General features: G+C 40.0%; 2 protein-coding genes across 3 annotated transcripts; both read right to left on the minus strand.

Annotated features, from left to right (window-relative positions):
- Positions 1-53: 53 nt before the first annotated feature.
- LOC143265792 (uncharacterized) lies at positions 54-2,540 on the minus strand. Its single transcript, XM_076539793.1, has 7 exons — positions 2,385-2,540; positions 1,943-2,087; positions 1,116-1,430; positions 990-1,045; positions 691-924; positions 506-622; positions 54-425 (listed from the first exon to the last, which is right to left on the minus strand). Exons 1-7 carry the CDS (start codon positions 2,538-2,540, stop codon positions 54-56), a joined length of 1,395 nt encoding a protein of 464 aa, XP_076395908.1.
- Positions 2,541-2,865: 325 nt separating this feature from the next.
- LOC100883311 (uncharacterized) lies at positions 2,866-15,614 on the minus strand. 2 transcript variants are annotated; one of them, XM_003700111.3, is made up of 5 exons: positions 15,474-15,614; positions 11,042-11,144; positions 10,884-10,969; positions 9,177-9,281; positions 2,866-6,644 (listed from the first exon to the last, which is right to left on the minus strand). In XM_003700111.3, the coding sequence occupies exons 1-5, from the start codon at positions 15,496-15,498 to the stop codon at positions 3,367-3,369; spliced, it is 3,597 nt and encodes a 1,198-aa protein (XP_003700159.1). In that variant the 5' UTR covers positions 15,499-15,614; the 3' UTR covers positions 2,866-3,366. The 2 variants fall into 2 exon arrangements, with proteins under 2 accessions (XP_003700159.1, XP_076395781.1); XM_076539666.1 differs by lacking the exon at positions 15,474-15,614 and adding an exon at positions 15,135-15,156.
- Between the last annotated feature and the right edge of the window lie 565 nt (positions 15,615-16,179).

The raw sequence follows: 16,179 nt of genomic DNA on the forward strand, positions 1-16,179 counted from the left end.
CCTTCGATACGATCTAATGTCCTAAATAAAGTATATTATGAAGTCTGTGTAAATTAGTTGATGTAGGAGTTCAGGACAAGATGAGAAGCTAACCATTCAACGCTGCTAACCAATTTATCCAAATACGTTAAGACATCGTGTTTGCTTTGATCGATCGAACTTCTTCGTTCTCCATCGTGCGCAGGGGGTTTCACTTCTACTTTGCTAAGTCTTTCCTCGAAAGTCACGGTAGATACTTTTATGTCGCTTCGTTTTAATCGTGCTTTACTTGGCCGGATCGGTTCGCTTGATATTTGGGAAGGTACGGGTGTAACACTGGTTTCTTCATCTTCGTGTACGTCTTTTTGTGATTTCCTTTCAGAAAATTTCCTAGCTAGCACCATGGATGCTCTACGAAATTCGGACGGCCTTCTAAGAATCGAGCTCTGTTAATTTCGAAAAATATTTTAACATTAGGTATAATCGCGAAATGAAACTACAGATTGAATTAGTATAATTAGCATACACGACTCTGGAGAATGTCCGCTAAATGATGTAAATCATCGTCCTCCGAGTGCTCATCTTTTACCAGTTCTACAAACTGTGGTCCTCTGAACTGACTCTCTACCAGTGGTTTGAACACCTGTAGAATTTTTTGTGCACAATTGAACAAATCTTGCAGATACAATAATTAAAGAGGGATTATCATACTTGGAGAAGTATCCTGTTCATGGAAAGCAGGTATCTTCCTTGCAGAGATCCAACGACCAAGTATTTTGCGATCTCATCGTTGCATTCTTCGTACGAGTCGAATGGTGGTATACCCTCATCGTGTGTTCTCAGGAAATAAAATAATGTCACGTCGTGTAAATCAGTTCTACTGCCATCCAGTTCTCCGCATATCATATGAAGGGCAGGAACCTTCTTTACTCTTTCCACCATTTTCTGTGGATACATTTTTATTAATTTTGGGAACATCAGCAATCTGTGATTCAATTTTTGATATGTACTTTTGTGAGAATGTATTTGTCTTCTTCTCCAGGGGGTGGGACGAAAGATACGCTAACTAAAAATTCATTCCTTTGTCATTTTTTTATCGACTCATTGGACAGATGAATTATTTGACATAATTTTACCAGATGCAGTGCTTCTACTGTCATCTTTTCGGAGAGAAAACGTCGATGGTTCTCCACTTCCTAGTTCCCTCGTTCCTCCCTCATCCTCCCCTTCTTCTTCACCCTCCTCTTCTTCGTCTTCTTCTTCCTCGTCGCCAGCTTCCGTTTCCGATTCGCTCACAGTAACCTTCGACGATTCTTTACTCGATTGCAAGGTCATCATAGACATCTCTAATTGTTTGAGTAACGCTAGTGGATCCAGTTTCGTATCTCGTTTGCCCTTCTTTGTTCTTTTTCTACTTTTCCGTGGTTTCCTCGGTGTTTTTTCAATTTTTCCTTTTCAAATAATTGAGAATTACTGTACAATTATTCTATGGCTTTCGAATATCGTTGTCGAAATATTTATACAACACCAAATAATAATTTGAAACAGTGTAGTTTAAAGTGCAATATTCAAATCAATTATTAAACGTGTAAGCAGTGAATGTATTTTCGAGTGCATAACTTTCACACGCTAGTCAAACAAATAATTGTGGACGAAACAGAGGAAAACTGTCGCAAGCTCTAATATAAAATTCAAGTTAAATAAAATTGTATGAGATCGTTTTCTCTTGGTACACAAAAAAAAGAAAAATACAGATTACCAGGAGCACTTTGGATCAATCTACGACCCTTCCTTTTCATTGCAAGTGCTGTCAACGCAGCCAATTTGTTCACCTGTTTACCTGTTAACGTCGCGAAATAAAATTATTGATCTCTAGACACCTGGCACATAACATGGAACTAGATCAAAGTTTGATAAGATGTTAAAGTCACAAGTAGGTGACTCAAGGTTATGTGAAACTTACTTTCCCAGACATCAATTTCCTCTTGATGAACCTCAGTGGTGTAAGTTGCATAGAAGAAGATCACTTTTCTCTCGAAATCCATTACCCCGTACAAATCGAGTATCAGAAAATTCAGGAGTTTATCTTCGAGATATCGATTGTTCTCCTGCAGTTTCAAATCTGGTCACTTTGACGCAATTAATAAAATAGCACATTCGACTAATCATAGCAAATTTTAATTGTCAAGGAACAAGTAAAAAATTTTACTTAATCAGAAATATCTAGCATCAGAAAATGTGCGTGTAGAATAGTGTAGTTCCTAGACTATAGTTCCTAAAAGTTTTTAATAATAAAAAGCAATTTACGTTGAGAAGTTTATAGAAAGCAAGTTCGTGACCACTTATCCCCAGAAACTTCATTACTTTGTTTCTTATCCACATGACTCTGAAAATGAATTTATTACTGTAGCCCAGAATGTATTAATTAAAATCGTCAGTTTGTACCTATAGTCCATGTGCAGCACAGAATGTCTACTGTGAATTGTCAAGTCACTGAGATCATCATCATCATCTTCATCGAGTTCGGTAACACTTTTTTCTTCGCCTTCTGATTCACTCATTTTCGCCTTAAAATTATCTCTGCTTTACTTAATCTGACACGAAGTTTAACTAACACGTAATATTAAACATTTTTTAATTATTTGATCTTCAAGCAAATGGTCTTTCCAAATTAAAATGTTTCAGCAAGATTCTTTAACCTACCACCTAGCTTTGAGAATCGATTAAACTTGACTGCGAAATACGAGACCTGGTATATCGATGTTGCCATGGCAAGTAAACAAGATTGAGGGGTTTGGAAAGAATGTTGGAAAGAAATTTTAGAATATCGATAGTCTGAGAGATTGGAAAGTGTAAGATGGAGAAATAGGGAAAAGAAGGCTGTAATTTGAAAAGGAATATACATATTTATTAAAACATATAACTAAACATACATACACTATTAATACACAATATATCCATATATTCGCATAATTTTTACCGTGTATCAAAATCTGTTCCTTGGTATATGCGATAATCAAGCTCTATTTTATTTCTCTAAAACAGTAGTTAATTTTATTATAATTCCGTACGTGTGTATCCCACATATCTATCACGAAGTGTTCACACTCTACAGTTAATCATATTAATTACAAATCTCCTGAATAGAAAGAATAAAATAATCTCCAGTAGCGTACAATCTATTCTACGATATAATAATTACATCGACCCTTCTCTTACAACGTAAATGGTAACCAAAGTTAAACAATTACTCCTTCATTGATCATATCTGCCGTTATCTCGTCATCCACTCGTCTTCTAATTACAAGAAAAAGGACGAAACAGCAGGACATCACAGATTTCTTTCTACAACTAAGTTCTTCACTGGCCATTCTTTAGAAATCGTCTCTACGCGTCTTTCAGAGTCTCATTCTTCTTCGACGAAGTTTCCTGGGTCTTTGAAAGGACGCTCTCCTTTTTCTCGCTTTCGGCGGCTTCGGGTTCTATCAGTCCACCTAGAACAGCCTCCACGTATTCCTCTCTACCCTCGTCGGTATCGAAAGAGAATCCAATCGATGGTACGAACTCTGTTTTTACCACTGTCTTCCCATCTGTGGTGGAGGTTTGCGGCGTCGTTGTAATTATCGTACTCGACCTGGATGTTGAAACACTGCTACCGATAGTTGTCCTGGGATTTGTGGACTCTTGGTTATCCTTGTTTGTGGGCAAGTGATCCAAAGGGGTTATCGTATCTTTCTGAGAAAGGTGGTCCGTCTTCAGCAGTGGTTCACCAAAATTCTGAGATAATTGGTCCTTGATGCGGTCCTTCAGATCGGACACGGTTGTCCTGAAATTGGATTCCTGATCTTTGTTCGAATCCTTCTGAAAATGAATTATTGTATCCTTTCGAGGAAGTTCGAGTCCTTGGTCCGTCAGAGATAATTGTTCCTTGATGTGATCCTTGACTGGAGCATCAGCCACAGTGGTCCCAAAACCCTTCTCCTTCTGAAAATCTCCAGGTCTGTCCCCTTGAGAAAATTGTCCATCATTCTTCAGCAGAGGTCCACTAAAATTCTCCCTGAATTGATCCCTGATGTCCGGTCTAGTATCTGTGGAATTTTCTTGAAACTTCTCTGTAACTTCCTGTATATCCTGATTTATCTCTTTGGCGATGGTCTTAGACGTTGAAGTGCTAGGAATTTCTGGTTGAGTCCTCGGAACTAAATTATGTGCTCCAGGCAGGGCGAAAGGACGAGGAGCACGGTCCAATTTCAGCAACTCGGACATTAATTGAAGTAGACTGACCGTATTGAAGTTTTTATTCCTCGAAGGGTTCTGTTCAACCTTGGAGAAGCTCTCAGTGTTAGACTGATCAGCGTTTACGATGTTCGCTGTGGTGACTGGTGGGTCTGTAACGATTTCTGGTTCAACAGACTTGATTATCTCCAGTTGATGGAGCTTGTCATTTACGGTTGAGCTTTCCTTTCCTTGTTGAGCAATAAGTTTGCCAATGAAATCACCAGTTGGTGCCAACTCTTCGCCTTTGTTCACAGTCAACGTTACGTGATAAGGCGAATTATTCTTTTCGATACTTTCCTCGATTTGCTTTAGAGTCTCCGGTCTGATGCTTTTGATCAGAGTCGTCGAAGTTTCATCTTCTGTGCTCCTGTGAACAGGCTCCGAGGTTGAATCAATTATCGGTGATTGTGTGACTGCAGATGTTCTGATCTCTTCGTTGGATCGTGGTGTCAGGGTTTCAGCAAATCTGTCTGTCGTGCTTCTTGGAGAACTCGAGTTTATTTGACCCTGAGTATTTTTCTCGCAAGAACTTTCACCTGGACTGGAGCAAGCCGTAAAATTTTGAAGAGACTGACGTCCGCTGTTGGAATTACTTTCAACCTCGGACTTGTTGGATACTTGAATCAGGTCTGATTGGTACCGATTTAGCAGTAGTCCTTCGAAGTCACTCTCACTGTAGTTCACCACTGAAGAAACGTCTCTGTAAGGAACCGTAGTCTTCAATTCACCCGAAGAATGTCTATCCTCGGTAGACGGATAGTTTTGTTCCGTCACAGCTTCATCGTTCGCAGTTGAATCCACATAGTCATCAGGGTAAGTGTCCTGGAACCTGGGTGATTCTGTTCCCGTTCTTGGACCATCATCCACGCTCGAATATCGAATCAGCAGAGTGGACACTTCGGTCAGATCCGGCACATTTATCTGAAATTTGCTGCGAGGCTCTTCAGGGGGTCTCAGAAACTTATCCACCCTGTCGATAGAATGTTTCTGATCTGCATCGCTATAATTCGAATCGATCGATATGCCCGAGGTATTTAATTCGTGCAGGTTTGTGGTCGCCTTTATGGTGCTCTCTATGACCGAAGGGGTGGTAGACGGTACAAAATCCTCTTCTCGATGCTCCGCAATTCCTTGGTCTCTTTGATCGTTTCTTTGGTATTGTTCAGTTGTTTCTTCCCTCTCTTCGTTATCGAACACCGTAGGCTCTGTTCTGGACAGAGTATACTTTCCCTCATCTTTAACCCCGCTGTTCACAGGATTCTGTTGTTGCACCGAGATTCCTCTGAAGGAGTTGCTTAAAGCATGACCTAGACCAATGCTACCCCTAGTCTCGATATCGTCCAGAATCTCGTCTTCGTCTCTGGTCCGAAATCCTCGATAAACCTGATCAAATAGCAGCCCAGTTCGGTTCACTCTGTAGTCCTCGGCTACTCTTACCTGGAACCGTTCTCCGGATGGAGCCTGTCTCTCCTCTTCGCTATTTTCGTAATCGTCCTCGTAGCTGTCCTGCTGACCGTAATCTTTTCGTGGGACATCCTCCTGTTTGTCGTTGCTCCTTCTCGGACTCTGTCTGTCCTTGTTTTCGAAACTCCTCGTCGGTGGAGTGACGAAACCTTTGGTTCTACTGTGCGAGAAGTAATAATCCGAGCTGTCTATCACCTGGTCCAGCTTGTTGTACGCCAAGGTCGACGGTCTGAAGGTCGTCGGCACAGTCGGAGAGTAGAACCTCCTGGTTGTGGTGGTGACCGTGGGCACAGTGGGCGCGTAAGACGGTTGAAACTGGTTTGTGAACTCGTTTGGTCTCTGATAGCTCCCCTGGAAGTCCCTGTTCTGGTCCCCGTAGTCGGGACCCTTGATGTTCTGCACGCGGATGATTGGCGAATCTTCGTAAGGAGATTTCGACTTCTCCGAAGAGTAGAACCTCTCCTGATAGCTTCGGCTGGTCTCCAGCTTTCTGTCCTTCGGTCGATAAGGTGGCAGGAAGTTGCGACTGACAGCACCTGAATAGTCCTCGTAGTTGCTTCTCAAGTCGTTACCCGTGGGATCGACGGAGGAGTAGTCCAGGTTTCTACCTGGACCTCGCTGGTAGTCCACAACGCTGCCGGTTCGATCTGGATCAACGAGACCGTCCTTGGTCACGTCCGTTCCAGATTGAAGGCTGATCATCGCGTAGGCGTTGCGTATCATCTCGTCGTCGTCTTGCTGGTAACTGTTGCGGTTGACGTCGATGTATTTCTCGCTGGAGGAACAGTCCACCTTGGTCCACCAGTCGCAGGTCAGAAGCTTCTGGCTGAAGATGGACCCTATGGGGCACAGGAAGGAGGACACCAGCACGTCGTGGCACACGTGGAATACTTGACATCCTGCCACCTCGTCCGCGTAGTAACCTGCGAAAAAGTTTTGGGCTTTGGGAAAATCTGCGATTCTGATCGTGGCTCATCCTTTCAAATTATAATTTTATACTTTTCTAATTTTAAATTCAAGTCGAATCCTAAAATTTTAATTGTGAATTTTCCTCGACTCTCAGAGCTCTGATTTCACATTTCCCAATTTTACGACATGGACACATTCCAATTAAAAAAGAAACCAGACTCTTGTTACCCTGCGTTCTACGAATAGATCGACTCGATTGATTCCATCAAGAATTCCGATTACATTGGCACACCTGCGAGCAATTTCGTTTCTCGAAGAAATAAATTTCAATATTTGGTTCGAAATATACATAACACGACTTGTCTCATGAAATTAAATTGGAGTTACAAGACAAGAAGCAGCGTCCCAGTTACTTAATCTATCGGGACTCGTATAAATATGTATGAAGAAACTCGTTTTTTTCCTGGCTTTTGCTTTTTTCAAATCTCCTAGTATAACTACGTACATGAGCAATGTTTACATTTGATACGCGTTACGCAACGGCCATAAGGAGGCGATTCTATGGCCGACCGGTGTCTCTCTCCTTTCGGATTATCTAATAGCTCAGTTTCTTCCGCGAGCTTTCAAGTGGGGCGCAAAAGATGATTCGCAGCTAATCGACTCGATTCGATCGTTGCGGAGTACTTGGAAATTTCAATTAAACCACTTTCATCGCGGGAACGGCGTGACACGGTTACCTGGCACAATTCCATTCAGTAAGAAACTAGGTGTCGCCTGCTGGACGCCCAATTAGCAAATTAAATGCATCTCTCGGTTCATCGCTCGAATTAATTCGAGTGAAAATTATAAAATTATGAGAGGAAATTGAAAGAGTATTTTAAGTATATTCGTGCTGCTCTTAAATCGATAGTTCAAACAAGTTACTCGCAGAATCCATCTTGTTCATCAGAAAAGAATCTAACATCGTCAATTTGTAGTCTGAATAATAGACAAGCTTCTGAATAGCGATTGCTTCTCGTCAGAATCGTTCGAATAATCTGGCTGGCCTTTATCTTATTGTTAGTCCGCTTTCGCCGACATTCTGATGTTTCCAAGCATCGTAAGTGTACAACATTATCAGGATGTTGCTCAATAAAGAAACCGTAACAACCAGTGGAGGCTGAACTTTCTTTCGACCGATCACTATTATAGAACCCGCTTGAATTCTTCTCGTTAAATAACGTCATTCCTTCGATTCATTTTGTGACCGCAGCAATTATGTCACGACTGGTCGTACCGAACGAAATCTAATGAGTCTTTCGCAATAGAGACGCTTATTAACGATTGCGCTAATGAATCGTTAAGTTTATTGTCATAGAGATCTTTCTATATCCCAAATCCCTCCATTCTCATTCTACATTCCCCATTTTCTGAATCCCCAAACTCTTACATTTTCAGGTTCCTACATCTCCAGATTTGTGGACCCAAATTTTCTATGCTCTCAATATCTCTAGATCCTTCACAACCCTTCCGTTGGCAAGGTTTACCCTTCACAACCCTTTGCACACCCAAATGTTTCTATATCCCCAAATATCCAGATCTCCATGTTCTTTCACTGACAAGTTCATTTCCTCTTTCGACCGCGAAGGGACTAGTAATCAGCTGATCGAAGAAAATCGAAGAAACGTTTTCGCAACAAGGAAGAGTTGACGGCGAGAATCCGCGGAAAGTCCAAAGGAGAATAAACACGTTGAGTGGCGTTTACCTTTCCAGAGTGAAAATTACACGAGCAAACATTTTTGCGGAATGTTTGCGACAAGATGGCACACACATCCGTAGTCCGATAGCGAACAGAATAGCGGTGACCTATTGCGAAATCGAAGAAAATGTTGCGAGTCAATTTCACAGGCTGCACGTGCTGATCCTCGCGTGCATGTGAATCATCCTTGACATCGATGCTAAAGGTGGAAAAGTGCGAAACGAAACACGTTGATCGATGCGTGACCGGAGAACTCGGCTTTCATTCAAATTTAACGAGTTCTTAATCCGTTACGACATACATGGATTTATCTTACTGCAACTTCGATTTTTTGGAAATTTGGAAATTGGGAAATTCGACGTTGAAATTTTGTGGAAGTTCCAAGTTGAAAATTACGAATTGGTAGCTTTGAAAAGAGGAAAATTCGTATCCGAACACTTCGGAGAATTGAAATTTTTGTAAACTCAAAATTGTTTAACGAAGGTTAAAATCATCTAACACCTTCAACACCCGAGCTAATGAAATTCCTTTATCGTCTGTAATTAAGTACGTGTCTATTATATTAGGACATCAATAATTTATCAAACCCATGAAATATGTATGTACAGCGTTTCGAGACAGTCAGATTAAAAGGCTTTCGGTCGCCTAAGATCAACCGGTCACCGATGGTCGTGTGAAAAGCCAACTATTACTCAATCTCGAAGATGACTAGGCGACGGAATTTCGTTCCGAGCAGAATGTTCGCGGTGAAATCGGGTTAAAAGGTAAGTTACTCGATTATGATTCAATCGAGTGTCGTCTCATTCACCTCGTGAACGTCCCTCGCACGTGAATCCCGTCTGCGGCAGCGTCGTGTACGCTGGGTAATCAACGCCTGGCTCTCCTGGCACGTTCCTTCTAATGTCCGACAGATCTGCAACCAGACAGAACCCAAATTTCAAAAAGAAATTCAAATTTCATTTAAATTAACTCGTGTGTCAGGGCGATATAAAAATTGTGAACGCTTACAAAATGCAGTATCGATATCGATACGTAGGATACCTTGGCCGTAACATATGTAGGAAGGTGATTGAAAGATTAAACGTTACATCCATCGACGTAATCCTTTCATATTAGTCACGTTTCTTAAATAAAATCTGAAAGACAGGCATCATCATCGGAACAGGCTACTGGCTTTCAATCTGATTCATTGCTAACGAGCATCGCATTGTATGGCCGCTCAAAACCGTGCATAATACTCACTCAAGGCCCCATAGATTCTTATGACATTAAACAAATATCATGGATCGTATGTATTATACTGAACTCTCAAGAATGAACATTGTGTAACTTGAACAATATTGCTCTGTTATACTGCTATTTCCACATTAATCAATTCTTCACGACTTGAAAAATATTTTTAAGAGGTGTATTTTTTAAATTTTGTTCGCGAATGGAACGTGGACATAAATGTAATAAATGCGAGTACAATAAAATCGCAGGAAAAGAGAATCGATCGATAGTAATTTACATTGAAGAATGAAAAGTATGCAACGGATTAAAAGCCGCAACGATCGTCGTATCCAAGGTCGTAAAAAAGAACTCGTCAGGATAATCACGCGTTTGTGACATTTAAACGATGCTGCACGTGATTTCTCGACGTATCTCGTAATTTACAGAGTACTTCACGCGACCTATTCCATCGATTTTTATTTGCGATCGCCTTTCACACACTTAATAATAAAGGTCTGTTCTCGAAGAAAAAAAAGAGAGATACGATCTTCGTTAAAAGAGAGATCTTCGTAGAAAGAGTTAAAGGTTGAAGACCAAATTTTTATTAAAAAATTCGAAGAAGTGAAATTATGGAAAAAATTGTATGATCGATGGCGTACAATTTTGTTTGTACAGTTTGCAATTAATAATACCGATCGTCTGAAAGGAACGGAGGTTTCGATAAAATTGTGAAAAAGATAATATGCTAATGAGCAATGCGCTAATGGTTAAACACGAGATTATTCATCTTGCCTATAATTAGCCACGCGTTGACACCATTTCTACCGGTTTACGCGATTACTTGGGATGGAAATAGTCATCCGCGTTTAATCATCTTACTACTGGGACAATAAGAAGAAAGTAATTCCAAGGAGACACCTGGATCTTCGATTTATTCTGACGAGCAATTAATCAAACGTTAGATGAGAATACCTGGCATAGGTCGTAAGCTAACAGAAATAAACAAATGTCTCTTTTTTAAATTTTCTTCACATAAAAATTCTTTAATAATACCACGATTCAGCAGCCACCAAAAAAGTTCCTCAAAAGATTTAACCCTAAAAAGTGTGGGAACATCACTTCACACCTTACCAAGAGATAACATCTGCTTCTTCACGCAACGAATTTAAATCCTGGCTCAAAAATACAATTCTATTCAATTCTGATATATAACCTATACATAACCTAACCATTTCATATTTCGTCTCATTAAAATCAGCAACAAAATATCCCGTTTTCCAGTGTAAAAAAATTCACGTTTTACCTGTTTTCTCTTCGTAAGGATCGTACTGGCCACCGGCAGATCCATAACTGTCAAAGGCTCCCTCTTCTTCCGGATCGAAGTACTTCCTGCAAACGACATCGATACTTGCATATACCGTGTATGTACGCGACCACGAATCGTGAAAGAAGAGAACACACCTTCCTCTGGTTCCATCGATGGCTCTTCGTGACAGGAAGCTCCTCCTTGGAATTTCATGTTCAAGACTGTCGGGTATGTTACACAAGACCAGCGTCACGAGACCTGCGCAAAAAGGAGTGCCCACGTTCAATTTATCAAGCCACAGATTATTTCAAAGCACTCGCAATTATACTTGATGAATTCTTCTTAATTGGGAATGGGTGTCTTAATCTTCTTTTTTATTAATTTAACCCTGCAATTATTAACAATGGTTGGTCAGGTCTTACATTTTATAAAATGTGAGTTGTTGGTAATTTGTGTTTCATATTTTGTATCGTTCTGTTAATTGGACACACATGTGTTACATAGATGTATTTTAAGTGAATCTTGCAACTCTCAGAAATTCTAAACTATCCCCGAAACTGTATCTCAAATACAAGACTACCTCGACCAAGATCAGTGTACCAAGATCTCGAGATTGCCTTTGATTTCTAAACAGCGATTCAGTCGTCACGATCAGTTAGCACGTCCCAAGTAGCGAGAGCACATCACGAAAGGCGTTAATGAATGGTAAACGGCAAAATTGCTCGAGTTAGTCATCGATTATGTTCCTCGAAAGATACAATAGATTTGTACCCAAAATATTCGATTTATGTTTGCGCGATCGTAGAAGCATCGACAAGTCACGAACCCATCCGCTTTCGAACTTGATGGATGTTCGTAACTGGATCGTGAGACCATTGTTTCGCTCGTTTCCGCGTGTTTTATGCTATCGGGGCTTGTAACGATCGAATAGCCGATGAAAATCGAACGAGGAAACGTTTTGTTGCAAATAGAAAGATGCTAATTAGAGATTCGATCGGTGGTTCGATCAGTTATTTGTCTGTTACGAGATACGCAAGTACTTTGACTTTGCGGTTGCGCATACGTAATGGGGATTGGAAAGTTGACGCGCGAAATTGCCAATGTATAACTCCACATATTTATTTATTTGTTCGCAAACATGTTGCGAAATTCGGGGATCGAAAGTTGGGAAGTTCGGGAATGGGGAATTGGGGAGGGACTGGAGAAGCTGCGAGATTCAGTTTGAAAAATTTAGGGAGCATTTGGGAAATTTAGAAAGGAAATTAGGGACTTGAGATGGAAGCTTGGGAAATTGGGAAATTTGGGCTTGAGAAGATGGAAGCTTGGGAAATTGGGAAATTTGGGCTTGAGAAGTTGGAAGCTTGGGAAATTGGGAAATTGAGAAATTTGGGCTTGAGAATTTGGAAGCATGGGAAATTGGGAAATTTGGGCTTGAGAAGTTGGAAGCTTGGGAAATTGGGAAATTGGGAAATTTGGGCTTGAGAAGTTGGAAGCTTGGGAAATTGGGAAATTGGGACATTTGGGCTTGAGAAGTTGGAAGCTTGGGAAATTGGGAAATTGGGAAATTTGGGCTTGAGAAGTTGCAAGCTTGGGAAATTGGGAAATTTGAAAATTTGGGCTTGAGAAGTTGGAAGCTTGGGAAATTGGGAAATTGGGAAATGTGAGCTTGAGAATTTGGAAGCTTGGGAAATTTGAAAATTTGGGCTTGAGAAGTTGCAAGCTTGGGAAATTTGAGCTTGAGAAGTTAGAAGCTTGGAAAATTCGGAAATTGGTAAATTTGGGATTGAGAAGTTTGAAGCTTGAGAAATTGGGAAATTTAAAAATTTGTGTTTGAGAAGTTGCAACCTTAGGAAATTTTACTCACTAACTTCTCCCCGCAACTATAACCCAGTTCTAATTTCACTTTCATGCAACGATGAAGTCTTCAACTAGAATTATCTGTCGGGATGCATCTCTTAATTTCGCCGCGAAACGTGTGATTATGTCGTTCAAGATACTAATCCCTCGTTTATGGTAACATCAAGGGGAGCTACCGTGCTTCTAATGGTTAGGTTCCGTTCTTTTTCTTGTTTCCTCGTTTTGCGTAATTCTCCAGCTAGAATCCCTTTCGACACAACTTATATTTGCTCCATGTTGCGTTAACTGCGAACGTTAAATATCCAGTAACGAGTGCTTCTCTAACGCACGATGTTAACGCAACTATTCCGGATGACGAAATTTTGCGCCAGTCGATCGATGATCTTGCTCGAATACGTGTTTTCTTGCTTCCACTTCGTTTTCCATTAACGATACCTTTCCTAAGAACGAGGATTCCCAACGGATCTTCTACGTGATTTCGCATAGAAGGCTCTGTGACGTCGTCGAATACAAATTAAGTTGAACGAACTAGGAGAAGAGTTGACAAAATCAGAACACGTGAATGAAGTGGATGATTTACATGAATTCGAAAAATTGAAAGACCTGAATGCCAGAAAAAATTGTGAAACCCGAAAGAATGAAAATTAAAGAAAAATTGATAAATAAGATGGAAAAATGTTAGTAGATGAAACGAATCGAAAGATGATAACAATTCGTACGATCATATTTTCAGGAAGTTCCCAGTATAATTTACCAGAAAGCGAATTGCAACATTGCTGAATAAGATAGATACAATTGAATGTACTTTCGAATGTACTTAAACTAATTAAAAGTATAGCGATGTCATTGAGATAACGGGACGGGAGAGGCAATTATCAACCGGAATCTGAGTTCCACGAGTTCCAATACGTCGATTTCATCGCACAAAAGAGTAAAAGTAAGTGTATTTGCTATCGTTGCTGACATTAAAAAGATGCACCGAAGAAAGGTCATGAAGTTGGGTAGCCATGGAAACCGAGACATACCGATCGTGATAGACCATGCGATTTTTCATCTCCGTAACAGTCGCTAGTTAAATGATCTTTTTCAATAGTGCATCACGTAGTAAATTATAGAAATCAATCGCCTCGGATATTGCTATCTAAATTGTACAATTTTCAGTATCGGGATTTGAAAGTAAGATTTACTTCGTCAATGAATTGCAGTCTCGCGAAACAATAAATGAATTTCATTGTGCCAGGAATAAAAACGTGAGAACGTATTTGCGAGTTCCTGCAACGCGACACTATCTCGCTTCCATCGTGAGTGTTAATTACTAGTTATTAATGACGATTCCGCAATTCCAGAAGTTATCGATTGTTACTCGTTTGTGTTAAAATTAGGTTAAAATTATTTAGGGAATTGTGGGAGTGAGAGATTGGAAAATTTAAGAAATGAAAACTGAGGCAAAATTTTTCATATAAAATCATTGCAAATTGCAAATAAGGAATAAAAAACTTTGGTGAATGGTGCAAAATCTCGAGATAATTTTGAGGTGCTCAAAGCTTCAGAGTTCGCAATTTAAAAATATACAAATTTAGTAAAGTAAATATGGAACACTGCTAACGAAGCACTCATTCAATGGCTTTTACATTTCGAACATCGAACGTAATGTGGAAAAGTCGGACTTTTTTAACCTACGGTTGTAAGTTCATTAGAAACATTTCTGGGGAACGACGTCGTTTCGTACATTATTGTAGATAAATCAAATGCTTCGCGGTTCATTACACGCTATAGAGGCGACATCAATCACCTCGCGAGTCCATTCAATCTATCTCCAGCTCTAAACTCGTCAAACGAAATAAATCACTCCCACATTCCGCTTACAATACCGAACCGATTGTTTTGCGATCGGTCCTTTATGGCGCGATCTGTCATTTCTTCAACTGTAAAAAGTTGTGGCAATGTAACCTTGATCCTTTTCTCGAAACGATGTTTATACAATTTAACTTCATAAATTCAACTTCTCAACAAAACATTTACTAAAGAATGCTCTTCGTTTTCATATCAAAACTATTTTTGATATACTTCTAATTTAAAATAAAACATTTCATTATTTCGTGTTTCATGTGGTACTTCATTGTTTTTAATAGAATCAAAATTCTGAATGAAACATGTGCAGTAACTTTAAAAAGAATATTCGAAATATAAAATATCTCACAGAATATTTTAATATCATTATTAAATAACTGCAATTTATTTAAACTTATTACTTGTTCCTTATCTGTGGGAAGTCGATACATGTGTATAATTAAAAGTACTACATTTTGCACATTTTACATATTCCGAATTCAGTAAACTATTTATATGTTGTTTATGGAACGTCAACGTGTATTGTAATCTATAATTTACATATCATTAGTGGAGTCACTTGTGTCCTTTACTCTACATCCTCTGACCACCATAAAAATCACAAGAAAGGATAAAACAGCACCACACTAAGCCAGCGATCTCCCTATCGCTCGAATCACTATCACCGGTCATTTTCTCCTTTCGAATCATCCGATACGATCGAAATGACCCACATCGATCCACATTCGAGCGCGTCGATCTTTCAAACGATTTCTAGGAACGGGTCATTTCCTACCTGCGTATCACGTAAGCCGATCCGCAGACAGACGAGAAGATCGGCCTCGAACCACGATACATGAAGGAAATTCGAAACACGAACGATATCTCGATGACACTTACACAAAGTACGCAGGCTGATCGGCATGTTGTTGCACGTTGCATTAGTCTCGACGAGCTGTTCGACACCGAACGTTCCGGCCAGCCTGAAGCAGCCGATGCACTGGGAGCTAACCGATCTCCTCCCGAGTCTTCTTCTCCCGAAGACCCATGGAAGGGATCAACGGGTTCCTCTTACCTTTCTTCTCGCTTTCCACCTCTCACCCGGGGCCCCAACCACTGTACCGCCATCCCTGGGACCCCAATTTTTACCTCCTTTCATGATGTTTTATACTGTTTCAATGTTTCATAATGTATCAATATTTCATAACTCACGAATAATGTTTGATAGTGTTTGAACAGCGTTTTGCAATGTTTCACTTAGGTTTTATGATGCTCGATACTGTTTTACAATGTTCAACAATGTATGGCAATGTTTAGTGATGTCTGAGCAATGTTTCACTTAGGATTTATGATGCTCGATACTGTTTTACAATGTTCAAACAATGTATGGCAATGTTTAGTGATGTTTGAGCAATGTTTCACTTAGGTTTTATGATGCTCGATACTGTTCTACAATGTTCAACAATGTATGGCAATGTTGAGAGATGTTTGCGCAATGTTTGAACAATGTGTATTATAATGTTTCATCATGTTTAATGCTGCTTAAGTGTATGACAATTATGAATGCTTAATAATGATCGAACAGTGTTTGACAATGTTTGAACAA

Source organism: Megachile rotundata, chromosome 14, assembly GCF_050947335.1.
Source record: "Megachile rotundata isolate GNS110a chromosome 14, iyMegRotu1, whole genome shotgun sequence".
In the NCBI taxonomy this organism is placed as follows: Eukaryota; Metazoa; Arthropoda; class Insecta; order Hymenoptera; family Megachilidae; genus Megachile; species Megachile rotundata.

Bases quoted from the DNA above. Each gene is read 5' to 3' on its own strand.
- LOC143265792 (XM_076539793.1), bottom strand. From the start codon at position 2,540: ATGAGTGAATCAGAAGGCGAAGAAAAAAGTGTTACCGAACTCGATGAA. The intron at 2,088-2,384 runs GTAATAAATTCA...TTGAAACTGCAG, and splicing joins TTAATACATTCTGGGCTACA to GAGAACAATCGATATCTCGA. The intron at 623-690 runs GTATGATAATCC...AAAATTCTACAG, and splicing joins TGAACAGGATACTTCTCCAA to GTGTTCAAACCACTGGTAGA.
- LOC100883311 (XM_003700111.3), bottom strand. From the start codon at position 15,498: ATGCCGATCAGCCTGCGTACTTTGT. The intron at 10,970-11,041 runs GTGTGTTCTCTT...TGTCGTTTGCAG, and splicing joins ATCGATGGAACCAGAGGAAG to GAAGTACTTCGATCCGGAAG. The intron at 6,645-9,176 runs GTGAATGAGACG...ACTTTTTCGCAG, and splicing joins GTGCGAGGGACGTTCACGAG to GTTACTACGCGGACGAGGTG.